Source organism: Pinus tabuliformis, chromosome 9, assembly GCF_031772625.1.
Source record: "Pinus tabuliformis cultivar Carrire ecotype Pingquan chromosome 9, CPIR1, whole genome shotgun sequence".
Classification (NCBI taxonomy): domain Eukaryota; kingdom Viridiplantae; phylum Streptophyta; class Pinopsida; order Pinales; family Pinaceae; genus Pinus; species Pinus tabuliformis.
This window is the reverse complement of record NC_142307.1, coordinates 1,708,776,914-1,708,804,795: the sequence shown is the minus strand read 5'-3', so window position 1 is coordinate 1,708,804,795 and position 27,882 is coordinate 1,708,776,914. Positions and strand designations below refer to the sequence as shown.

Genomic DNA, 27,882 nt, shown 5'->3' with positions numbered 1-27,882 from the left:
GATTGATAGTCCTGATGATGGACCCCCTTTGGGGTTTGAAACGTCGACAGAATGAACATGATACTGTGGATAATCTGGATCATACTACTCTGAAAAACAACTACAGAAGCTTGAAATTTTATTTTTATTGTTATAATAATAATAATAATTTAATTTTAAGATCATAACCAAGCTAGATACCAAATTGTTGTATGAATTCTCTTGTGTAGGACAAAAGAGTCTAAGCACAATGATTTGACTTCTAAAGCACAGTGATTTGACTTCTAAAGCCTATGGAGATGTAAGTACTCTAGCAAATTCTAGATTTGAATATATGAATATTTATAATTTATTGCTTTGCATAATTTAAATTTAAGTTTTATATTAATTTTTAATTTTTCTTTATCTTTAAATTTAATTTACACTAACTCATCACCATTATTTATTATTTAAGGAAAAGCACACCACATTATCAATAAATGATAATAATAATAATAGTCCACTTCATTAATTTACTAAATACCTTAAATTCAACATAAATAACTAAATATATATATATACAATAATCACTGCAATTTGATCATTCTAGCTAAGAGATTGATCAACATTTCCTTCTCCTTCTCCTTAGAAATGAACTAGAATGCCTGAAAATTCTACCAAATAACTTCATGACTTGAAAAAAAATAAACTAAGATGCCTGAAGATTCTACCCAATAATTGTTATGATTTAATGATTTTTTTTTGTTTATAACACTATTAATTTTATTTTATCTTTTAATATAATGTATATCAAAATCTAACATAACCAACTTATTTTCATAATTTCTATCTGCAAAATATTCTAATTAAATGAAATCTTAAAAACATCAAAACTCTAAATTTATATTAATAGAGAAAAAAATTAATTTATATAGTCTTCATTTTGTATAATATACCAACCTAACTCCAAAAAATTTATAATATCAAAGTTATTAAACAGCATAAATTCGTAACCATGAATGATACGGGAAGGAATATTAGGCAAAGAATGCAATTCTTTCACGTCTAACTATATTGTGCACAGATAGAACCAGCATCCACCAACAAGGAGGCCAGCCTACAGTATGCAAGTGCGTATGGAGTGGGACGAACCAGAGGCCACCTGCATAATCTAAGGACTAAGGGTGGTCGTTCCCTAAACCTTTCCTTTTTGTGCCGCCCTGCATATCCGCCACGTCTCATATCCTTATCAGCCATAGCTACTTGCTTAGCTCTCAGCCTACGCACTGGCATTATGCCCTGCATATCCGCCACGTCTCGCTTAGCTCTCAGCCTACGCACTGGTATTATGACTTTGTTCCACGTTTATGCATGCATGTGATTAGTTGCGTGGACAAATGGCCGATAAAGTGTTTAAGCCTCAAGCGCTTTAAAATCTTATAAAACCTTCCTGCATTCAATCGTGCGCGGTTTTGGCCTTTCGTCCTTTTGTCTTCCCCTCGTCTGGACTGGGGAGGTTCATGCTCGGTTGTCCTTGTGCCTTAGTCTGAATTATCGTCCCTCTGCAAAATGTTAATATCAAAATTCCCCACGCTCGTTGATGGATTGATGATGCACAGTCGCATGCGGTCTCTGGCGCTCTCGCTCGTGGTGGTGGCTCGTTGTTAAGGTTAGTACCCTATTTTCTTTTTCTGTAAGTTTCTGCTTCCAAACTCATTTAATGCCTCATTTCATAGCACCTATGACTTATATGATTTACTTCATGAATGTTCACATCTAGAACGTAGATCCTTTCTATCTGAACAATTGAGTTTAGGCACCTACAATTCATAAATGTTTATTTTGGACTACTTTATCCTCTGAACATTCTTCTCAAGATGTTAAAGGATATTATACAAAAATTCAGGAAGCTCATAGTAGTCTACAAGCCGTGTAAAGACATAAGGTTCAGAATAGGGGAATGCTGGTGTATTTGGGAGGTTTACTGCTGTTGTTTTGCATGTAACGATTCTCCACCATTCTAAGTTATCCCACAGAAGTCTCGGCTTCGAATTCTCCCAGCTCTACTGGTGTGGAACAGTTCCTCCTTCCTGTGCCGGAAAATCTTCTTTTTCGGTGGCCGGTTTTTTCATGAAAATTCAAAATGGCATTGGGATTGGAAAGTTTGTCCTTTAATGCCTTGTCGTGTACCTGAAAAATCTGCTAATTCCTAGGAACATCCCTTTTGTGGTCTAAATGACGGCCAGCTGCTGTCATCTTTTAGTTAAGATTTCGAACCCTTCTGGTGGTTTTCCCTGAGCTAGTACATGCATTTATCTCTGGTGGTGTACTTTCTTCGTCCTTTATATCCTCTCAATTATTCTATAATCCTACTTTGGTGTCAGATCAGCCCCTTTCCCACACTTATCCTCTCCAGGTATTTATTCTATCAGGGCTCACCCATACGACGCGAGCTAGAGGGCTTTTATGTTTCTGTACCCATCCGGTCTGGTAATCTGACTAAAATCCTATTGAACCCAAGGAAATATTTTCTGGAGGCGTATGGAGGGTGGGTCTGATGCTCCTACCACGGAGGCTCTCATATGGGCCACCATGGAGGCTGAGCGGGCATGGGAGAATGCCTCGCTATCTGGTGTATGGAAAACCACCCTGGATGATGTGGTTGTTAAACCGTCCCTCCAAGGTGCTGAAAGAACACATCATTTATCTCGTAGAGGAGGCAGCACGGAACAGAAGAAACAGGCCCCGCGCGATCGCTATAACAAGTCGCAAAACCCTGTCAAAATAATTGCTCCGCCCTCTACAATCAAGCTTGATAGTGTTCATCTGACCGAAAGGATTGAAAGCTTACAAAACCTCGCCCTTATAGGTAGTTGGCATTTCCCTGAAATGAATGATGCTGATATGAGGAAATGGATTGCAATCCATTGGAAACCTGTGATAGGATATACCCCTATTATATCAAACCTTATGAAAGAGTGGTACTGCTTTCACTTTCTTGCTGCTGCAGATGCTGATGCTATTCTTAAAGGTCCGTGGGTGTTTAGAAGAAGTTTCCTCACTCTTTACAGGTGGTATATTGGGTATGATCCGCTGAAAAACACGCCCTCCAATAACCTCATCTGGGTTAAACTTCCTAACCTTCCTTTAGAGCTGTGGTCTAAGGAAACCCTTGAGGAGATAGGCAATTCTATCGGCAGATTTGTCTATGTAGACCCCTGGTGTTTGGGTGAAAAGGACAAGAGAATAGCGTGGATCCTCATAGAAAAATCCTATAGGGGGGGATATCCATATCACATCGAGATTGCCTGGAGAGATCAGATAATCAAGCAACGATTGGACTTCTGGGGCATCCCGTTCAGATGCGCAGCCTGCCATAAAACCGGCCATCTGATTAAAAATTGTCCTCAGCATAAGGTTCTCAAAAACAGGTTTCTTCGACAAAAGGTGAGAAGACAGTTCTCGTCGGCCAGTCTATCTTCCACAGAGGTGCTGGAAGATCAACATCCCAGATCATCAACTCCTCTGCAGGTTTTGTCACAGGACCCCCCTCTGTTTCCAGGATCCAGACCTGGCAGCCCTGTTAATAACGATGGTCATCCGATAAATAGTCCTACAGTTTTCCACTGCTCTCCCATTCCGGAACCAAGAGATGATAAAGCTATTCCTTCCCCTGCTCCCAAGCTGGTAAAGGATTTCTCCTTGGGATCAATTCCCATTCCTATATCGTCTTCCTCTCCAACTCCTGATAAAAACCTCTTATCCCAAATAAAAGGAAAAGACCCATGTGTGTCTGTCACCCCTGTAAATTCCCCTGCTTCCCCCCCAATTAATCCATATGACAGTGATCTGGATTTTCTTCTCAGCAGAAAGTCTCTCGAACTGGAGCCATTAACTATCCACAAACCTAGGAACCAGGCCTCGCCTTTCATAAGCCCGGACTCTGCTAAAAATATAACTGTAAGGAAAAAGACTCGAGGAGGCAGCAGGCATTTTAGAGGAAGAACTATTGTTACGGATAGTGGGGTCAGGAACCTTTCTTTGATTGATGTACCTATTTATGGCATGCCAGATCCACAGCCTCTTAGAGCAAGCGCGGCTGGTGAATCCTCCAAATGACTTTTATTATCTCTATGAATATCAGAGGTCTCGGCATTGACCCTAAATTCCTAACGCTGAAAAATTTCTTCTACTCTTCCAGGCTGGGAATAATTCCAATCCAAGAAACAATGCACAGTTGTGAGGCCTCCATTTCTTACTTTAGGAAGATGTTCCCAACATGGTATATAATGGCCACAAAGGCAAGAGGACTGTCAGGGGGTTTAGCATCTCTATGGGATCCTACGCGGATCAGAGCTAAAGCATATAAGTGTTTTGCAGGGATCATCTTCTCGACCTCCATCAGGGGAAAAGATCTTCCTATAAACATTTTAAACATTTATGCGCCTTATAAAAACAGAGCTCCTTTCTGAGAAAAATTGTTCACATCAGACATGTTTGATATTGAAAATTTGATAATAGCGGGTGACTTAAATGTAACACTGAGCTCGAATGAATGTTGGGGATGTTGTAAGAAAAAGGACTCGCTTGCAGATAGTATTAAGCTCGAGCTTCTAAATAAAAATTTGGTGGATATCGCTCCCTCGGAAAAGAAGCCGACATGGGTGAATGGTAGAACTGATAAGGCCTATATTGCAAAAAGGATTGACCGTTTCTTAGTGCATGTAAGTATTATTGATAAGATGGGCATGCCTCATTCATCAGTGGAGAATGTTCTTGTATCCGACCACAGACCAATTCTGCTATCCTGGCCGGAGAAAGGTTTCAAAAAGGGGTATCCATTCAAATTCAATAGAACTCTACTACAGGACCCAGCCTTCAATGAACTTATCTCAAATGCATGGAAAGAGCTGTCAGCTAAAGCTATGCTCCCCCCGTTTCTTACATTCAGAGAAAAGATGGCCGCTATGAGAAAGCTGGTGAAAAAATGGCAAATTGAAAAAAAGGAAAAAGATAGGAAGGATCTTCTAACTGTTCAACAGGAAATGGATAGTATTTTGAAAGATTCAGATGCTAACTCATGCTCATTCAGCATGAAATGTAGCATACGAGAACTTGAAAGGAAAAAATTTAAACTGTTGAAGCAAGAGGAAACCTTTTGGAGGCTTAAAAGCAGGGCTTTATGGCTTCAAGAAGGGGACAAGAACACGAAATTTTTTCATAATTATGCAAGTGCCAGACGTGACAAAAATTCCATATGGAAGATAAGGAATGGAAATGGTGGCTCATCTGTAACTCAACATGACATCACAAAGGAGGCCGTAAATTATTTCAAGAATCAATTCAGCAGAAGGAAAGATGTTGCTTTTTGGGAAATTCTATGGGGTATTGAACTGGCTCCTCAGATGTTTGACGAAGAAAAAAATGAGGCCATGTTTCAGCCAGTTACAGAAGATGAGCTTCTTGGAATTTTGAAGTCCTTCAAGAAAGATAAGAGCCCTGGACCAAATGGTTAGACAATTGAATTTTTCACCCACTTTTTCGACCTCATTAAGCATGATTTACTGAGGATGGTGGAAGCGTCTAGGATGACTGGAAATATTCACCATATTACTACTTCCACTTTGATTTCTCTAATTCCGAAAAAGGGGGAGCCAGAATCTTTTTATGATTACAGACCGATATCTCTATGCAATATCTCCTTCAAAATCATCACCAAGGTTATTGCTGAAAGAATTAAAGGAACTCTCGCCTCCTTTTTATCTAAGGACCAACATGCTTTTTTGAAAGGCCGCAACATTCTGGATGCCGTTGCTAATACACGGGAGTGCCTCTTCTCTATGTCTTCTCAAAATACAGCAGTGGCCATCATGAAAATAGACCTGTAGAAAGCATACAACTGCTTAGACTGGGGGTTTATCGAATGTCTTTTAGCTAAGATCGGTCTGAGATCCAATAACATTCGATGGATTATGGCATGCGTAGAGAATGTGAACTATGCGGTCATTATCAACGGTATTCCCTCTCATTTTTTCCAAGCCGAGAGAGGCCTGCGACAGGGATGCCCCCTCTCGCCTCTTTTGTTCATTCTGGCCATGAACTCTCTAAGCATCCACATCAACAAAGCAGTCATTGAAAATAGATGCAGGCCTATTAAGATTTGTAGGCACAACTTCATTTCGCACAACCTTTTTGTTGATGATGTCCTCTTATTTGCAATGCTATGCAGAACATCGTGGATGTGCTTAAAAGATATTCTTGAAAGATTCCAAAGAGCCTCCGGGCTTTTTATCAACAAAGCGAAATCCTTACTCTATCACAATGATGTCAACATGGAGATGGTGAATTGGATTTCTGAGCTTTTCGGTATAGAGTCAAGATCGCTCAAGGAAGGTCTCAAATACTTGGGCTTTCATCTCAAAGCAAAAGGTTACTCCAAGAACGACTGGCTATGGCTGACAGAAAGATTTTATAAAAAGATATCTGCATGGGAACATAGGAGCCTATCCTTGGCAGGTAGAGTTATCCTCTCTCAAACTGTCCTACTGCAGATGGCGGTTTATTGGGCACATTTATTCTTCCTTCCGGCAAGCATTATTCAAAAGATGACCAAGGTCACGGCTAACTTTATCTGGGGTGGAAGTTCTGAACAGAGAAAGTTTCACCTCTCCAAAATGGACAGTATTTCAGTGCCAAAGCATCTGGGTGGATGGGGTTTAATGGACTTGAGGGTTTTTGGCAAGGCTCTATTGTGTAAATCGCTCTGGAGAGGGATATTTGGGGATGGGCCATGGAGTGTTACTATAAAACAAAAATATCTGAAAGGCAAAAACCTGGAATATTGGTACAGAACAGGAGCAATTGGAACCAAAAAAGGGTCTGCCATTTGGCTTAGTTTTAGAAAGGTTGAGAAATACTTCTTGATGAATCTGAGGTGGAGGATTCACTCTGGAAACAGTGTCTTAATAGGTTTTGATCCTATTGCATGCAGTCGGGGAAGCTTCTCCATTCCAGACAACCTATTATTTTTCCTTCACAGAATAGGTTTTTTTACATGGGATAAACTCATTTCCGATTGGTTTGGTCTTGTTCCCTTATGGAAGGATGCCTCTGACATTAGTTTGCCTGGCGAACTGTCTTCAACTTGGAAAGTTGTCAAAGATGCTCTAGATGCATGCGAGATTCATCGTGCAGGGCCAAATGACCACCTAACCTGGTCCATGTCAAAAACTATAATGCCAGCCTGAGTAAAAGATATTTACTCTGATATTATCTCCTCAAAGGTTCCGCTCTCAAGCTCTAATTTTCTGAAGGTTCTGTGGAAATCGGGATGCCCACCTAGAATGATTCTTTTCGCATGGTTGGTGTATAATAATAAGAACCTGTCATGGGACAACTTGAGGAAAAGAAGCTGGCACGGCCCAAGAAGGTGTTCAATGTGTGAATCAGATGAGGAGTCAAATCTCCACATGTTCTTCCAATGCAAATCTTCACAGGAAATCTGGTATGATCTGGCCATCCTTTTTGGTTTTCCTCATATGGTTTTTGTTTCTGTTCATGCAGCCTTCCAATGGTGGTGCAGACAAAGGGAGCCAAGGCGTTATCTCATCTTTAATATGATTTGGTGTGCATGGAACTGGAGGAATTATAAAATTTTTAGAGACTCAAAGGCCCCCTATAATTCCATTTTGCAGCGCATCATTTCAATTTTTGATTCAGTTCCAAAAAAGCAGCCCAAAAGTCCGGGTCCCTAACATGACTATGGCCTCTTGTCTATGGTTTTTTTGGTGGATATGATGTTCAGCATGTGTATTTTTGAGTGCTTTTTTGCCATGATCTAGAACCCGTTCTAGATGTTTTGGATTATTGGTAGATCTTGTTTTCCACAGTCTTTTTTTTGTTGTGCTGAGCTATTTGTCTTTCTGTTCTAGATGCTATCATGGATATATTTTTATCTGTTTATCCTCAAAAGATGTCTTGGTACATCGCTGCTCAAGCTATCTTTTTTGTATCCTATCTCGGTTTTTATATTGACTCAATATAATCTATGAAAGCTTTTTCTTCTGAAAAAAAAACTATATTGTGCACAGATGACAATTCTTTCACGTTTAAACCCTTGACTCAATCTTCATATTGATATGTAATTTCAAAGCAATATATCACTTTTAAAAGGTCAACAAATAGCATAACATTGACTCAATCTTCATATTGATATGTAATTTCAAAGCAATATATCACTTTTAAAAGGTCAACAAATAGCATAACAAATATATTTAGATTGTAATTAATAATTTTATATATATATATATATCACATTACATTAATATTAATATAATTTTAATGTGGTTTGCTTGAGATAGTTTAAGTTGAAAATGGGTGTAGATGGGATAGCCGTGGAATGAAGTCTTACATAACGAGAGATTTTAGGTTTGAATTTTATGCTACCCTCCAAAGTAGCGGGGTGAATAATAAATATGTAAACTCGAAAATCGAAAAATCCTACCAAACTTACAAAAAACATATAACTTTAATGTAATATAATAATTTCCAAATTCAATTAATAATATTAATACAATACATTCTCACAATAAATTACATTCTAATCGCCCACGGGGCTTTGGATTGACGGTGAATAGCGGGGTGAATAATAAATATGTAAACTCGAAAAATCCTACCAAACTTACAAAAAACATATAACTTTAATGTAATATAATAATTTCCAAATTCAATTAATAATATTAATACAATACATTCTCACAATAAATTACATTCTAATGGCCCACAGGGCTTTGGATTGACAGTGAATGGGTGCGGTGTTAAGGCACTCTTGCGGTAGGTCACTGGTTCAAATCCCCAGTGGATACGTAGGTTAGTCTTAACTAGAAAAAATAAATAAGTCAATAAATAAAATAAATTACATTCTAATCCATTAATAAAATACAAATTTTATATACATGTACAATAATTCACGACAAATATTTGAATGCAATCAATCCAGATCTATCCTTAATTTGACAATAAAACATATTAAAAGAGATTAAATAAATTGCTTGATAAATTTTACGAAAATTAGGATTCACATGGTTGCGAGAGAGATTTAGAGATGTCGCAAGCTGAAAGTCTTGTACATTATAATTTCAATAATCTCTTTAACTTGGATCGTGGAGACACTGAAGTAGAAACAAAGTATGCCAGAAACATCACGACTCTCTTTAAGTTGGAATTTGTAGAGAAAACGACTGAGAAAACAAACTCAGACAGAAACATTAATTCAAACCATGCCGATCGACCTTTGGAAAAAGGTGAATCAGATACACATCAATTCAGAGCATGCCGACCTTTAAGAAAAGCGGAATTTTAACAGTCCGGGCGTGCTGAGGAGGGTCTCCCCATGCCGCCTCGAACTGCCGAACGAAGTCGTCGCTTAGCAGACCTTCCTCATTCACCACAGCCGACCATGTTCTGAAGAAACTCAGGTACTGTTGCAGGGTCCTCGTCTCTTCGATCTCCAATTCAATGACGGACGCTCCTCAGAACACGCTTTACTTGCTCGTAAAATGTGTTCAGATCGAACCAGTGGACAGCGGCGGCCACCGTCACGAGATCCACCGAACTTTCAGGGCCGACAATCGAATCAAGTGCGTCGTCCGTCAGTAGGGGCGGCGTGAGGACGTACCTTATGTTGGGCCTCCTCTCCGCCTGCTGCAGCTGCTCCTTGCTTATGTCTGTGGCTATTACCCGCTCGTAATATTCGCTAATCTGCAGCCAAAAAAAAAAAAAATTAATTATAAACAGCCGAGATGAGACCCATCTCAACTGGGTTTGGTTATGCATGTGAAGGCAGAGACTGACTTGAAGAGCAGCTTGTCCATTCCCTGTGCCCACGTCCCACGCAAGTTGGTGTTTGGGCGTGAGAGAGGAGAGCAACGAGAAAAGCCGAGGCGGATACCGAGGTCTGGCAGTCACATAATCCTTGGCCACGCTCCCGAACACAAACGCTCTTTCTGTTGCCATTCTTCGGGAAAATAATAAGAAGAGCAGAAGCAAATTCTCAAATTTATGCCGCAAAACTAACTCCAATCCCAAGGATTAACCAATTTTAGAGTCGGGTCAAGGTTGATTTTGTCGTCGCCGTTTTCGTATAATTAAAATTATATTTTTACATCAATAAATTAAGACAAACAAGTTTTTCCATTAAATTAAGTCCATTGTTAAGGGATTATTAAAGTTTACGGAGAGTGGTTTATATATTTTATATATAATGGTTTATATATTTTATATATGAGGTATGAAGTGTTTTGAAAGGATTATTATATATTTTTGATGATTTTTTTTTATATGGTGGGAAAATCTATTATAATTCAATTGTCAAATTAGTATTGAGGAGAGTTATTTTTCGCTGTCAATGGCAAATGCAGGTTGACTCATCAATGTTATTCAAGGAAAACCTCTCCACCTATAATAACCTTAGTAGTCCGTAATGGGGCAAGCTTTCACTCTTGCCAGATACCTTTGGGTCTCCAGAGTTTTAACATATAGTTATGTCATGAAGAATTATTCAAACTTTTTTATTATGTTGAGAAAATTGTGTAAGAGTTTTAACATATTGTTATGTCATAAAGAAATATTCAAACTTTTTTATTATGTTAAGAGGCGCTCTCCAGCCAAGTGTGGAACTGTCCTTTCCTATTATATTATGTAAACATTTTGACTCACTCAAATTACACAAAAATAAAAATAACAATAACAATAAAAATAATTATAATTATTTATTAAAACATTTTCTCTAAGTGAAATTACATAAAAAATTACATAATTTGATTTCTCTAGACTCTAGGTATATCTGGAATTCACATGGATCTAGAATGGTTTATAATTACTTTTGTTGAAAAAACATTATAATGCATTGTAACTATTGAAAGTTTTTTAAAGTAATTTTTTTTTCCTCCTAAAATTTGTCTAATAATATTATATTTATGTGTTATTTATCACATCACTATGTTTCTTCAATTTATACACATTTTTCTCACTCTTTAATTTATATACATTTTTTTCACTATATTTATTTAATTTATGCACATGTTATTTTATTTTATTAATGTAAATAATTTATTTATATATTTTTACTTTCATTTAATTTTTTTAGATAATTTAAATAAAAACTTTATTATATTATACTACTTCTAATACTTATATTGCAACCAAGCTTATATTTATGATTTTAAAAATTATTTTAAATATATATAAATATATATTACAACTATATTATTTAATATAATATTATTTAATTTTAATTTAATTCTGTTAATTTATCATATTTAAAAATTTAAATCTAACATTTTCAACCAACAAATATGGTTGGTCACATGATCCAACTTCATTATTTGTATTAAACGATAACTTATTTGTATAAATAATAACTTAACTTTTAAAAAGATGATCTCAACCCCACATAAGAACTTGAAAATTAAAAATACACTCTGACAATAAAAAGTACACTTCAAAATGTTTTATAATAGAATGCAACAATTATTTGAAGCCGTGTTTTATAATAGAATGCAACAATTATTTGAAGTGACTACTCGTGGCATGTTTCGAAATATCCATTTCAAACTTGAATGTCTATATATGTCATCTTTTGAATTATTTTTGGTGGTGTCTTATCCTCTGTTTTATGCTCTTAAATTCCTTTGTTTTATGGGATAAAGTTATAGAGTTACTTGTTTGGGTTATTTAACAAGTATATAGCAAAGTTAACAAATTTTGTGATGTGACTACTAAATATCTAAGTTCACACTCTACAAAATTAGATTTACTATTCAACCAATTAAGTGAAAGTGTAAATTTTTTTTTTCCAGATGAAGAGAAAGTGTAAGCTATAAAAGGATAAATTTGTATATATAATCAACGATATCCATGAAACTTCATAATCACTATGAAAGTTCTTTGGTAAAGGTCACTTTAAATCTATTTTTCTTAAATTTATCTCTATATAATATAATTATTATAAATTATTTTTTTCAAATTTTAATAATATAAAAATTAAAAGATCAAAATACAATTTCGACATCTCAATCATCCTCCTCAAATTTATAGTAAGGATATTACTTACATAAAACTCCATTAACAACAATTTCATCACAGTAAGGATATTACTTACATAAAACTCTATTAACAACAATTTCATCACTCTTTAATGTGGCTTAAAGGATGTTTTCCAAATTTAATAATTTTATTTAAATATATTATTTTTTATAATTAATTTTACATTTTATGAATATGTAATGATGATGAATAATTTTTAATATCTAAATTGTTAAGAAATTGATATTTTGTGTATTATATGTTTTTTAAATTAATATAATAATGGTTTGTATATAGAGTGTTAAGTGTTGATGTTGATGTTAGATTTCCTTAAAATCTAGTAAAGTGATTTGCAATTTTAAAGCATAAAATTTTGGAAATATAAATAATTAATATGCCAGAAATTTAAATCACAAATACACTGAGTTTTCTAACTTAATATGTACAACATAAAAATAAATTAGAAGACAAATACATCAACACATAAAACATAACATATAGCCAGGAAACCCCAACTCTGGGAAAACATGCAAAATTGTGTGTCTTTTATTATTCTTCGTCAACAAAGGATTTTTTTATGAGAATTAGGACAAGGGAGGAACTTCCTTTTATCAGAAGAACCATTGATCAATCCTCCAAGATGAATCGACCCCTTACCTATGCACTAGAAATGCAAAATCCCTACACATATTAGATAAATTGCGCACACGTTAGGGCGCAAAACCTCTCTATTGTGTGCATTTGTGAATGGTATGATTGTGTTGGGGTTGTAAGAGATCAGCCCTCACTTGATTTCTTCTATTATCTTGTATCATTGTGATATTTTGAAACCCTCAACTCTTCCTTCGCTGATCTGAGACACTTTTCTCGTGCTCAGAGGCTAATTGCAAATCAGATCACAATAGCTTATTGGCATGGCATGGAATAATTAAGCATAGATTCAAAGCCAGGATGAAAGTTATAAGTTAAGAATGAGTTCATTAACATATGCCCACATGAAAGCACACATACAAACATGACGGAAATACAAGAAAGCCAATAAACCATCACAAAGATGCATGAGAATCCATAATGACAGCAAATTACTTCTTATTAATGTTACTAAAAATGCAAGTACATGTCCTGCAATCCATCAAATCCCAATAGTGGAACATGGGTTGCTCATATCATTATCCAATGTAAAAACCCTAACCTCACCACCACTCACCCTACAAGCGTCCAAGAGTCAGATGCTTTTAGCTTTTCAAGCACAGATCAACATCTAATGCTAGTCCTAGCTCAAGTGCTAAAGTCCCTTACAAATTAGGTATGAGTGTATAATTATAGAAATGAAGTGAGTGTTCACCTATTGTGACCTTTCATCTACCCTCATGACCCTTGAGTTTCCTCATAGCTCTTTCATCTCTAATGATTATTACATGCTCAAATCAATCTCAACATGGCTATTGATATTATGATGAGAAATATTTACATTATGGCAATAGATGAATTATGAGGAGAATGCAGAGGTTTCTCAAAACCCTAGAATGCTTGTTGCATATATGTTGTGATGATATGCAGATTTACACAGGCTAATGAACAAGGTGGCAATGTTCATTTGCCATGTTAGATGTTTACACAGTGCCTTAGGCAACTACATGGAGCCAGTTTTCTTATTTGTTGAAACCCTAATTATCTAGCCTCGATAGGAAACCCTAGCTTCCTTCACCTAGGCCAACACTCTTATTTCCTCTCTTCTACCTACAAGCAAATTATAATGGTTACAAATATTTGCATGTGATTTGCATTCAAAGAATAAAGTTAGAAACATGACAAATTGATTGAAATAAAGATAATAATTTGGACTCATATATAGTTTATTTCCACATCATAACATGGCATGTGCAGCATCACTCTAAGCTTCCCAACCGTGTTTTAAAAGAGGGTCATAGCCAATGTTGATTTTCATTTTTCTCTGGTGTCCCTTTAGCCTTTTCCTTTTCTTTTGCTTTCCTTTCGATTCATCTATTGGGATAATGCAGCTTTTTGTTTCTAGTTGTTATCCAAATGCATTATGGGTTTTATGATCCTCATTTCTTTCATCCTCAATATACACATATTTTCCTCGACTTGGGTAGAAAATTCTTTGTTGGCTATCTTGGAAGTTTTGGAACAATAATTGGGTATAATATGGTTGATTCCCTCTAGAGTTGATGCACATCAAGCAAATCATAATGATGAAATGCAATATGAGCTCAAGTAATTGTTTCATCTTTATAAGATAATAGGTGATGACTATTCCATCTAAATAATAGCTTACTAGTGTCCCATCTTGTGATCTTTCATATGGAATTCATTTATCTTATCTTACTTTGATTTCCCTTTGCTTATGTAACCTACCATATATTTTACCTTTTCACCATGTTCAACGGCCGCATCTGCACTTAATAAGGATAAAATGGGCATATGAATAGTATAACTTTGAAACTAATTGTATTCATCATTACTTTCTCCAGCTTATCTTTGAGACAACAAACCATAAAATTCTTCACAATTTCTTTCACATTTCCACTGATTTTGTGGGATAATTCCCCATGTCTATGTCTAGCCAGAGCAATTGATCACTTTAATATTTTTTTAAGAAGTTGAGTTGCTCATGAATATTGTGATCTTGAATGTTGTGTGCACATAATAATTGCTCCAACATCTTGAAGTTTATTTGTAGTTGTGAGAACCAAGGAATTCACACTAGAACACACTTTGGAGTGATTATGTTTTAAAGGGTCTTGAGGATCATCTGCTAATGATGGATCAAAACTCTTCAAATCAATATGCTCTGTGATAATACTTGTTGGAGGGAAGATCAAGTCAGGGTGCAGTTTCTTTTCACATGACTAGTTGCAATTTAAAAATATAGTATTGTTAATAACTAATTGCGCGACTTATGACTTCAAAATAATCGCACTAGAGAGTCACATATCCAATCACATATTGAGATAACAGTATCTTTGTCAATTTGAAATGTGAATTATCAATTACAGGGCAGGATCCTTATCAATTATTGTAAGGTAACATTAATCCACGTCAACTTCTTTTGAATATCACCATCTGAAAGACGCCCTCCACCACTAGACATAGACCTTTATTAACCGCAAATCACACTCCACAGGTCACACTTTTCAATGACGGTGCCACTAATAACTTTAAGCGCGACCTGTGATAGGATTCTTCTTGAGTTTCATTAGAACAAGTCACATTGTTAGGTTGCATGGGAAGGAGAGGGTTGTGAAAGCGATTTGTGACCTCAACTTGGTCACATCTCACAGTTACAATGCAAGTCACAAAAAGAAAAACGTCACTGCCAACTAAGGATGTGACTTGTGCCTTGAATAGGTTTAAGACCAAGTGCATCTTCAATTTCTAGTTTTAATGCATATCAGAAGTGTGACTTGTTTAAATTCGCTCAAGTTCATAGATTTCATTTTTTCTAGCAACCACTTTCGTTGCTTTTCATTTAGATCATCCCAAGGCTTTAATGCTAATGACAAACCAATTTTGGCACTCTTATCAAAAGCCTTAGTGTCGAATTCTCCATAAATTGTTACTAGTGATTAGGACTCCACTCGTGTTGGATAAGTGTGCCAAGTTTCCGACGATTTTTAAGTCTTGATTTCATTATGGTAAGATGATCATTAGCATGAGAACTCTCAATTGTATAAGTGTTCTCATTAGTCGAAAAATTGTGGGTGAATTCAACCACAACTGCAGTATTTGAAATAAGATTCACTATATGTGGATATGAGGCCTTCATAGTGTCCCTCTAACCTCTAATTAGCTAAGATCACAATTGCAATGTACTCATCCTTTAAAACACCAATGTCTGCAATGAAAATGTGCTTGATGTGTTGTCAAATGCCATATCATCACCAACTGAAGTTTCATCATTACCAAGTGCACCAGAGACCTTACCAATGGTAGTAGGTTCCAAACTAATGCTTGAGCTCAATCCCACGTGATCACGAAAGTATTGCAAGTCCACCTTAAGACTTTTGATCTGGTATTTTGACACTGAAAATAGTCTTTTCATGTGGAACGGGTTGATCAAGAGCAGTTGTTGTTAAGACGTTCAAATTTATATCAAATTTCACATCCACGGTTATGTTTTGATACTTGTGTTGTGTGTTGAGATCTTGAGAAAATAATTCCCTTTTCTTTACACTAGTCGATGTAAATGCTAGTCTGGTCTCACTGAAATGTAGACCCTAATAGTTTCCCTTTCTTAATGTGACTATTGTGTAGCACTTCATGCTTGAATCTGACCTTCCTAGTTAAAGAAAAACATGCATGATGGACACTTGGCACAATAATATTGACTGTTGGGGAAGGCAAGTGTTACAAATTGGAATATTGTCAATACCATTTGCGTACTCATTATATTGCTTGGGCAGAGAGGTTGCAAATTTTATTGGTAAGGAAAGGTCGCATTTTCCAGTTGCAAGGGAGGTTGCGCTTAGAATTTGCACAATGAATCTATGGCATGCACCTTAAGTAGGGAGGCTGCAATTTTTATTGGTAAGGCCAAGTCGCACTTGAGAATTGGGACGCAAGTCGCGGATGAAGATATTAATGGGGGATCACTACCATTTCAGAATGTGACACGCAACTTAAAGAGCATAATTCTCCAAGAAAGAATGCAGGTCACATTTCTCATTCCCCAATTAGGTGGCATATGTCTGCTTCAATTTCTTGGATTTGATATCAAATGTTTTATTAAACAATAACGCATGTAATTTGGAGCCATGATAAACATGACCAATGCAAACTACATAAGATCAATTAAAGAAATCCTTGCCCCAAGGAATCATTTCCACATCCACTCCAGAAGCAGAATTTTTTTTCAAAGAACATTCTTGTCCCAGCAATATTCAACTACAAAATCAACTCAAGCCCAAAAAGAAAGAGTACCTATTGCCGATTTTTCCCTTGAGACCAAAGACTTTCCCATGCTCTCGACGTTGCATTTTTTGTGCTTGGCTGATATGGCATTATAGCTCCATCACCATTGTCGTCCTTCAGACAACTTGCAATAGTTGTTGCTTGTGATGGAGCCTCTGAAAAAGAGAAGTCAACAGAAAATCCAATGAATGGGAGAATCACGCATGTTGCAGCTTCAAAGCCCAAAATGCTTTGTCTTGTGTTTAGCAATGATCCACCAAAAGGAATTTAAGACCATTCCTCCTTATATAAATGTGAAATTTGTACTCAACATTTTTAGGCATGTAATTAGTCTCTTCTCCAATGGTTCAAATGACATTGCAAGGTGTGAAGCTAAACCAGTTTCCTCAAATAAAATACATGTGGATGATTATGGTGTGGCATAAAGAGATTTTGGACTTCAAGTTAGATTTTTGTTATTTTAGTTCATGTAGTCTTGGTAATCCCATGAAAAGCATTATTTCAAGGTCGTAAGCAGAGCTTTCAACTTTGACCTTCGTGCCATACATGGTCTGCACACCCACGGGTGGACCATCTACCTCATATTGCAAAAAACTTCCAGACGTTGCCCCTGATGCAACAGTAACAACCCTATAGGGAACTACCACTCCATTTTCACAAAAGAGAACATTATGACCATCGTTTGCTTCAGTAAACTTCCCAAATTTGGAATTGAGAAATAGCACTCTGTCTTCAACACACCTGAAAACAACCAAATATTTTTTAACTTTTCTTCACGAAGGATGTTTCGACTCACATGACCATAGGATCATCAATTAAGGGGAGCTTGTTTCTTTTAAATACACAATTGTATTTTTTCAAACTTTTCTCTAAACAAGTTTCAAGACCAAGAGCTTCAAATTCATCCTCCCACACACCATAATTATTAGTAAATGGCATATCGACCCAACAAGACCCACAACTAGGCCGTGTTTAGCTGATTCTGCTACTAGTTAAAAACTAGTTGGACCACACCCCATGACTACCAAGTCCAAAATTTCATCTCCAAGTCTAAGCGGTTGCAACTTCCACCAACAACCTCTTTGAGAATGTGACATGACATCAACGTATATGACTCCATAGCTATATTGCAACCAAATGAAAGGCCACATAACACCTATAACTTTACATAAAATAAAACATTGCCCTTTCAACCAGTGAGAAGAACTCTTATGATAATCAATATAAATTGTATATGGTTTCCCCATAGTTAAAATAAGCTCAAGTATGAAGCCAAGTAAACTCTTGCTTCCAACATGGAGAATATTAGGTCTTCCAAATGTAACAAAGAAACATGGGTAAGCTAGTGCTAGTAGCATTATTATAGTTTCTTCTAATAATGATAAGTCTTCTAGTCCAATTGTGGAGTTGCAAAACTTGGACATACAAAAGGTGTGCATCTGCATAATTTTGATAACTTCTTAATTCCTAATTCATGCAACCTACGTGAATGTTTATGGAGAAGCAATGTTAGAACCATTTTGAAAGATGTAAATGTCATAAACTCTAATTGACAGGAATGGAACAAGACATGTATGCAACATGATTCTTCCCCTAACGATGCCATAGTGTAAAGCAGATGCCAAGAGTGTTTATGAAAATGCATCCTAGAGGATGAATATTAATTCGAAGCAAGGTTGGAGCTTTAGTCATGATAATCTAGGATTTTAAAGATGCATGGAAAAGATAATGGCTTCATAAACCCTAATGCAGTTTGAGTGATGTCATGGTCATTAACATAAGAAGTCTTCGCTCCATTACAATGCATATGGTAGAAAATAAAGGCTTGAGGACGCATAAGACTCTTAGTGCATCATACCCTAAAATTGAAATATACTAGGATCAAATGTCATCGTAAAAGCATAGGCATCAGTAAAGTTTGATGGCAATCATGTCAATGTAATATTTCATCGACTTGAAATCATAAGCATAACTCTCGGGACCTAAAAAAAAAAGGGAAGGGGGACCCAAAAATTTGGTGTTGGGAAAATATTTTGGGCGGTGTTGTAGCAACTAAAACAAACCCATATAAGGCTCTCTTGAGTCTAAAAATGTGTGTCTCTCAACTACATGTCTCAAATACCTCTGGATGCTCAATGTAAATCTCTTCCTTAAAAACCCCATTGAGGAAGGTAGTCTTCAGATCCATCTCGTGGATATTCCACCCCATCTATGTTGTAATAGTTGAAACAACCCTAATAGATGAATACCGGAATTAGGGAAAAGGTCTCGTCATAGTCAAATCCGTCTATCTACATGAAGTCCTTGATCATGAATCTTTCCTTGTACTTCTTGATACTCCCATCAACTCCATGCTTGATCTTGTAGACCTAGTGAGATCCTACTATATATTTTCCCTCTAGCCTCTGCACCACTTCCCAAACATCATTATTCATGATGGATGCATACTCCTCCACCATGGCATCTCTCTACACCTTGTTTGAAATAATGAGAGGGGGGTGAACCAATATTTCTTATCAATTAGTATATTTGTAATTTCACATATCATTAAAAAAAATCCCCAGGACTGGTGATCACAGAGCCAATACATTTAAACTATAGAGAAACAAGTTACCCTTTCCTCCATTTCATATTTTCTACTTTCCACCACACTCCTTGAGATGGAGTGGTTGTTACAAGAGCTAGTTGGTTCCCCTCATCCATTTTTGGAACTTCCATATCTAAGTCTGAGCTATCTGAAACATGTTGACATTTGTATCCTCCTAGTTCCTTAGACTTTGATCTCCCTTCCTTCTACACTGTGGGACCTGGATTTGTTGATGCTTCATGATTTGTTTCCTTCTTTTCTACATTTTCTTGTGGATTCTGGATTTCTTCATTGGTAAGGGGATCCATTTCTTCTTCATCCACTTCATCTTCGGGTAGATGCTGAGAAAATTTCCATCCTTTGGGTTGTTTCCTTGATTTATTCTTCCTTTGTGGCTCTTTTTTGACCTCTGGACATGAATTTTGTAGATGTCTTGTCTGTCCACATATTCAGCATCTGAAAGTCATGTTTTAAAAATCTAGAAACTGTGTCCAACACTGCTTGTTGTGAGTCAGGACAATGTGATCTGGAAATCCTTTGTTCAGATCCACATCCACACAAATTCTGGCGAAGGTGTAGATTCATTCTTCAACTCTTTGTGTGGTTGTCTTTTTGTATCACCCTAAGAGATTCCCAATGCCTTATAGTACATTATGATGCCAGAAATCTAGTGGGAGATTATGTAGTCTAACCCAAACTGGCATTTTTGATACTACTGTTGTATTTGTGTCAAAATCTGGGAACCAAGGAGTAACAAAAAGTCTCGTAGATCCCTAGAACCATGGGCTTTCTTGCAAAATATAATCTTATTCCTTCGATGAAGAAAACTTAACTATGAAGAAGCCTTTTGAGCAGAGGTGGATCTCACAATTTCTATACCAATTTGTGAAGATCCAGTGAAAAAGATCCATTGGCTTTGGCAAAAAATTGTTGAACCTGCATATAACAAATTGAGCTTCATATGTTGTGAGCACATCATTTGTTTCTAGTAGATCTACAGTGAATTTTGGAACGTGATTCAATTGTTCCACTATATAGGGGTTGGGGATATTGTGTGATTGTCTGGATTTGGGGATGCATCTGGTTTTCCATTTATAATATCTTTGAAAGACGAAGCTCCTTGATTCGATGTTGATCCTTTGGGAAGACTTGATCCAGTAACACCCCCTGCACCCTTTTTCTTGTTTGATCCAAAATATCCTCCATGGAGTCGTAAATTTAGAAAGATGGTATATGATGGGGTGACATTATAATCTTGGAGTTTCAGTTCATCCTGCATCAATTTACCTCTTCATAGCAGGCTTTGATGCAATATCGAATACCCCAGTGTAGATAGGATATTTTGCTTTGGAATATTAAGCCTTTCAAAGACCTACACCAAAAAAAGAATTGATTTCCCATATGGAGTTTTCATAAAAAAGAAATTGTAAACATCTTTATGGCTCCAGATCCAAAATCCTTTTTTGATAGTCATGTGAGTCAATATCTGGATGTGTCTCAAAATATAGATTTGTTAGGTTTTGAGGAGGTTATAGAATAAAGAACAAACTCATAAACGAGATATGCTCCCCGTGAGACCTAAATAAGTTACAACAACCTTGATGGACCTAAATTTCAAAAAGTTACGCAAAGATATGGCTAAACCTGAATTGGTAACCGACAATTGATTAGTGCATTGATGCTCCTTGTAATACCCATCTAGACATAAATTTTTGTGGAGAACAACCTGGGTCAATTCCTGATTGAGCCGCTTCATACACATTGGGTTTCCACCATGCACATTTTTGATATATTTGCATGGGATGATCAATCTTGGTCTGAAATATACTTCCAGGGATGCATGACTACACAAATACGCTAATGTTGATTAGGTTAGAAATAATTACTGATAGAAAGAGAACAAATGGGTGCTACTTTAGCTTGGGATCTGCCATGACATTTTTTATGAGCGAGAAATAGAATTATGTAGCTTTAAGCACGGTCAAGGTTGAGTACATTGTTGCTAGCATAACTAGTTGTGAGGCAGTTTGGTTAAGGAAATTCTTTGGAGAGTAGTTTGAGTAGGTTATGAATATGACAGTCATATATTGTGACAATAAAGAGTGGGGCCCGATTGGAAGAAAATCTTGTATGTTGTTGGGACTAAGATATGTTTGTATGTTGAGACAATGTTGTTGTATGAGACAAGCTTAGGATTGTGATTGCTTTCTCCATGAGAGGGAGGATGAATAAGGTATTCTTGTGTGGCATGTATTTATTATAATATAATATTTGATGTAATGTCTTACATGAACAGGAAATCAAAGGATTGTTTATCTTGGTCTCTTCAGTGAGTTTTTTAAGCAAGTATTAGATATGAGCATGTTGATATGTTTTTGATCTACGGAGAGAAAGACTAATCAAGGACATTGATCCATATCTTCCCCCCTGTTTGAGCTCCCAGGGTGAGGAATTGAGATGTAGGGCTCCTAGGGTTGAGGGATCTCTGGAGAATAGGGTATCGTCCCTATTTGTCACCCACAAGGTGGAAGATGTTGCTTCCCTATCTTGGTAGAGTAGAGTATGCCCCAGTTTGCATCATACCCACAAGTTGGGCTTGTTGGGATTTTAACACCTCGTCTAGCCAACGAGTTGAGAGGGATTGGGGGTGTGTGATCCTTACCTTTGGTAAGTTGGGTATCTCACCTAAGCTTATGATGCAAGGTTTTCTACCACATGACTCTTGAGGTTCATTATTGGGAAGATCAGGAAGCAATAGGATGGATGACATATTGCATCTCGTCTATTTCTCGACATAGGGTGGAAAACGTGTGCTCCCCTATGAGATGACATGAGGTGAGAATGTCCCATAAGACCTTCCTCATTTTCATTGGATTCTAAGTTGAGATGTGATCCCCGATGGATAAAGGGTGGTAGCTTGAACTCCCCTCCAATATGAAATTATTCTTCTTTTAGATTAGTGTTCAGAATATGAGACTAGATACAGAGACAAGCAGAGGTAAGAAGATATGAGCATAGATAAACACAGATGACATTTGATGATGATGATATACTTATGTGAGACATATGTTGCAGTCGATCATTTCTCCCTAGCTCAGAGGGAGTGTTAATTTGGTAGCTCAGGGACAAATTCCCTCCTTTGGATAGTTTTCCTCATTTAGAAAGACCCCTCCTAGCCCTTGAAATAATTTAATTTGATTAATGAAAAATATATATTTTTATATGAAAACCCACATAAGCACAAAAGGATAGGTCGACCCAAAAGAATAATTTGGACGCCCTTGGATGGCTATAAATACAAGTCAAGTGACCCTCATTTGGAGATTATCAATCATTCTTCTTTCTTTGTTTTGGCTCGCAAAAGTCTGAGGTCAGTTCACAGAAGTTGGTTCATTTAACTCCGACATTGTAGGTTCTAAAGCTTTCACGTGTGATTAGGGTTTTTGGTTCTCAATTATAGGGTTATCATACGAGATTTTGGTTACAACTGCATGCGCGCAAGCATATGCATGCAATCAAGAAGCTTCAATCGCACACACATCTCTCTCTCTGTGCGGTTGGAACCTAGGGTTTGATTTTGACAATTGATTGCATATTCGAATAGTTGATGATAGTTAAACACAGGCTGGTAAATAGTGATTTTGATTAGTACTATTGTTGGGTTCATCTTCGAGATATTGTTTGGTTGATTTTGTTGGATAAGTTTTGTAGTTGAAGATATGGATCATTTTACTCTCTCTTTGCTGAACATTTTATGACAATCTAATAAGAAGAAGGATTTGAAAGGGTTTTCCCCCTTGTGGGGTTTTTCCCTATTCTCTGACCAATTCTAGTGTCTCTATGTTGGAATGATTTTCTTCTATTATTCCTTTATGTTATGCTACATCGACGATGATATTGTTCTTTCTATATAATTGCATATGTTAATTATTAATGTTATGATGTTGTGGGCTGAATTCAATGTGTATATAATGAAATGAAAATATCTGAAGCAAAGAATAACATAGCCCTAATAAAAATTAACACTTTTGAACCCATTGTTACACGCTTCTCCACTATAATGCCAATGTTGTCCCAATGTTCTCATTCACTACCGCAAATTTATTGGAAAACCCATGTATGCCTAGACCAGTATACAAGCACCCGCAACCCCCAACCAGTTCTATGATTTCCTTCTCCAGACATCCCACACTTGTTCCCCAACATTTTGTTGCTCATTTCCATAATTCATAGTGATCTCTCTGTGTTATTGTGTGATAATACCATGTCCTCTTCTTTGTGTGATAATACCATGTCCTCTTCTTTCATCGGCTCTTTTCTTCCACTGACCCCATCATGCGGCCCTTGCGTGTTGACCACACAGTGCAGCCCACATGGGGGCTTCACTGAATGAACCTCTAACATATTGTGTGCATTTGAAGCATACTAAATGATACCCTTATTCTGACTATGTATTGGAAAATACATCTAAAAATCACATTATTTAACCCCTTACCAATACGAACCTAATACTAACATTGTTTGAGGATAGGGCAGGAATCTAAGAAAAGAGTTGTCGAAGAGGACTGATATTCTTTTAGGACTCGGATTGGAGATCGAAGATAAGAATATTCTTAAAAGGACATACCTTGTGAAAATCCTGATGGGGTATGTACCTTGTAGAGGTAGTGTGGTATTACACGTAAATCCTCCCAACATAATGCTCTCAAATAAATTTGAGCTTGTCAAGATAAGCCTTACTGACAATGTTGGTTATATTGTTGATGCTTACAGCTGGCTTATCAATTTGACTTTTTTATGAGAATCCTTCAGTTTGACAATGATGTTGTATTGATGGTACAATTATGAATACCTCCATAGTTACAAGGGAGTGTTGAAAATGTAACTCGTTTTGGTCTTCATAATTGTTGTATTCATTTCAATATGTATCCTATATAACAAATAAAGGAGAAAATAAAAAGTTATTTTTTAAAGCATGGGTTTCATGCTCATTTTTTATGGCCTTCTAGGTAAAAGCATGTTCTTCGTGCTTCTGGTGTTTTTTAGGTCTTAGAATTTATTGTAATGAGTCAAAGGAGTCAACATCATGTTTATAGGACCCTTCCAGGCATAATGTAATTAGAAAAAGAAATTATTTTGAGTCTATAAAGTCATGGAAACTCCAAAATTACAATTCGGCCCTGATAGCTTCAAGTCGGCCTAAAGGAGGGAATTTGTCCCCCTTAGAAAGGTTATATAAAGGAGAAGTTTGACCTGATTTAACATCCAATCACTCACGAGTTCGATCTCAAGAAGGAAGTTAGATCTGTAGTTGAGAAGTAGAAGAAGAAGAAAGTAAAGGTCTAGAATATTAAAGGAAGGATGAAATTCTTATTTTTGGGCTTAATCTCTCTCACACATGCAAAGGATTAGGGTTTCAACAACATCTTAGAGGAGACGAAATTGCAAGACCGAGTTATAGTAGGACGAAGTACAATACCTTGTTGCTGGAAGGAAGAATACTTTGTCTTGACCTCGTTGACCTTCGAAGGAGTTATCTTTCTCAAGGAAGCTCTCAAGAGGAAGTTGGATTAGGGTTTTTGCAACTCTTACAGGGCCGAAGTTGCAGGTCAAAGAAGCAGTCTTGAAGCTGGGAAGTCGAAGTTGCAGTATGAAGTTGGTTAGTGTTGGATCAAGGAAGGACTCCATGAAAGGAATGACTTGGTACTTGGAGAAGGACTTGGTCTAGGGTTTGGGTCTTTGTTGTCTCATTTGAAGTAGATTCTATAAGAAGATAAGAGTTTTATGGGTTACCTTCGAAGGAGTTTTGCCTTGGTTGAGAACCTAGTTTCTGTGTCCTCTATTGTTGATGTTTATGGTCTTGATATTTGTTTGATGAAAAGATATAAATAAAGAACACAAAAAGACTAACTAAGTTCACAAGCAATTATTAAGGTTAAAGAAAATTGATTTAATAAGCTACCACTTTGAATTTTCCAATAACGTTGTTATCCTAGGATAGGAGCCCAAATAAGATTAGAAGTTTAATGAAGAAATGTGATTGGGTAGAATATGTGTGTCATTTATGTGATTGATATTGGTAAGTTTGCTTTAATTTTATTTAATGTTGTTAATATCCTAGTTGTGTTTTTATTCTCAGTTGTAATTCTGCTCAGAATTATTTACCTAATTGCTAGGGGTAAGAAAATTAACATGCCATATCCATCTCTACCTTGTCTAATGAACACAGCCCATAATAGAGAAAATTATGGGAGCGATTGGTTGCAAATTGAAACTAAACAATACTTGGATTCAAACTAGAGTGCCTCTCACCCAAGGCTAGAATCACATAATTGTATATATGGGATGAAACAAATTATTTTCTACTTTCCACCATCTCAAGGAGTGTGGTGGAAAGTAGAAAATATGAAATGGAGGAAAGGGTAACTTGTTTCTCTATAGTTTAAATGTATTGGCTCTGTGATCACCAGTCTTGACTTGCTTGAAGACCTGGAATGTTCATGGAAATCATAAAGGTCATTTGGAAGAGTTACCAGCCACGCATGCTCTAAGAGGCTGTGTCTCTGACATATCATAGATGGGAACCTCAGTCAAGGATAGGTTCCTTATGCCACCATCTGCTATAATTGTCCTCCCCCTAAAATGTCTGCTGCCCCCATTATGTTTCTTTCTGACTGTTATATTCTTTGCAGAGTTTGGGCTAATAAAAGGCACTCCCTGATAACCCGGTTTATGAATAGTCAGCGGTTCCAGCTCCAGGGATTTTCTGCTTAAGAGAAAATCAAGGTCATTGTCATATGGATTAACAGGCGAGGAGGTCGGGGAATTTAGAGGGGTAATAGCCGGCATTGGCTCCTTTCCTTTCGAAGGTAATTTCATAGACTTTTTGGGTGACAACGAAGATGAAGAAACAAGAATGGGGTGGGATCCTACTATAAAGTCTTTGAGTTGTATGGTGGGAGGAGACGGGACAACATTGTCATCAAATGGCTCTGGGATAGACTGGCACTGGATAATCGAATCCTTGATTTGTGTGGAACCTACTACCTTTCTCGAGCTTTCGGGTCTTGATTCACATTCATAAGAGACCTCCTGAGACAAATACTACGGAGAAAGGATGACATTGTTATCTAGATTTTCAGAAACTTGCCCATTCACAAGTTCTGTCGGAGAGAGAGGAGCTAAAGGAGATAGGGCTTCCTTTTCACTGAGCGTAGGAGAGTCTACCCTGGTCTTACATTGCATCATCCTAATTTTTTACGACGGTAGCCGATGACAATTTTGGATGAGAGGAATCACATAGGATCCCCCCACCTTGCGAGATGGTTGGATATGATCATGTTCTACTGGGGATTCATGAAAGATAGCTCAATTCATCATATCTATCGTGCTCAAAATCAGCAAGCGGATTGCCTGTCAAAGGAGGGTCTCTGTCTTGGGACAAGGTCCTGGTCCATGAAAGTTATTTTTGGCGAGAATTCCTGGCTCATCCAGGATTTCTCTATCCCTGGATGTTGATTTCTCTATGGCTTTTCCTACCTTCTTATCTTTTGCTTCTAATGTATGAATATGTCATGATATATGGATGACCAGCGGTAACTCTGATCTTGGTTTTATATTTGTTTTCAAATCTGAACTGGTCCTGTATGTGTCGCATATTACATGGTTATGTTTGTGACTGATGCTCTTTCTGGAATAATTTTGCCAACAAGTTGTATTTTCAAAATCAAGATTCTACAGCACCTGAATGCTGTAATTTGTACAATCTGGAGCCTTATATTCTCTCAATATAATATTATGGTGCTTTTTTTGGTCTGAAAAAAAAAAAATAAAAAAAATTAAAAAAAAAATGATTGACCGACGGGAAGGATTTGTCGTTTAATAATTTGATTAGCAATAAAGTCTCCAGTAACTAATATGAATTGAATATTTTCACTTTGGCTAATCAAGGTCCTAACGAAAGCCAATATGTTGCTTCGACAATGTTCTTAGATGTCCTTCCTGAACCCCAATGAAATTGGTTCTTCTTGGATCTTCGATTATTCCATCCCCATAAATGTTATTTCTTTCCCAAAAAACAAATATAAAAATAAAAGCAAATACATAACCATTTCTATAACAAGTATAGTTGATGAACAATACTCCAAAGACTTTCCCACAAAAGCAAGTCCAATTAGCAAGTAGGAAATTAAGTTTTCAAAAAAAATTTTAACAATTTTATTTTTATTGTTATAATAATAATAATAATAATAATTTTATTTTAAGATCATAACCAAGCTAGATACGAAATTGTTGTATGAATTCTCTTGTGTAGGGCA

The 27,882-nt window shown here is 36.6% G+C and overlaps 1 protein-coding gene and 3 pseudogenes across 2 annotated transcripts; 1 reads left to right on the top strand and 3 right to left on the bottom strand.

The window, feature by feature from the left end:
• Positions 1-4,451: 4,451 nt before the first annotated feature.
• Positions 4,452-5,474, top strand: LOC149155511 (uncharacterized). Its single transcript, XM_089444443.1, has one exon. It carries the CDS (start codon positions 4,452-4,454, stop codon positions 5,472-5,474), a length of 1,023 nt encoding a protein of 340 aa, XP_089300569.1.
• Positions 5,475-9,011: 3,537 nt separating this feature from the next.
• Positions 9,012-9,979, bottom strand: LOC149155510 (uncharacterized; annotated as a pseudogene). Its single transcript, XR_016263061.1, has 2 exons — positions 9,811-9,979; positions 9,012-9,717 (listed from the first exon to the last, which is right to left on the bottom strand). The product of XR_016263061.1 is annotated as an uncharacterized LOC149155510 (transcript).
• Positions 9,980-15,434: 5,455 nt separating this feature from the next.
• Positions 15,435-16,453, bottom strand: LOC149155509 (mitochondrial outer membrane protein porin of 36 kDa pseudogene; annotated as a pseudogene).
• Positions 16,454-16,759: 306 nt separating this feature from the next.
• On the bottom strand, positions 16,760-18,128 carry LOC149155508 (lycopene epsilon cyclase, chloroplastic pseudogene; annotated as a pseudogene).
• Positions 18,129-27,882: the final 9,754 nt, after the last annotated feature.

What these genes read in the sequence shown, in the direction of transcription:
- LOC149155511 (XM_089444443.1), top strand. Translation starts at nt 4,452, where the DNA reads ATGTTTGATATTGAAAATTTGATAATAGCGGGTGACTTAAATGTAACA.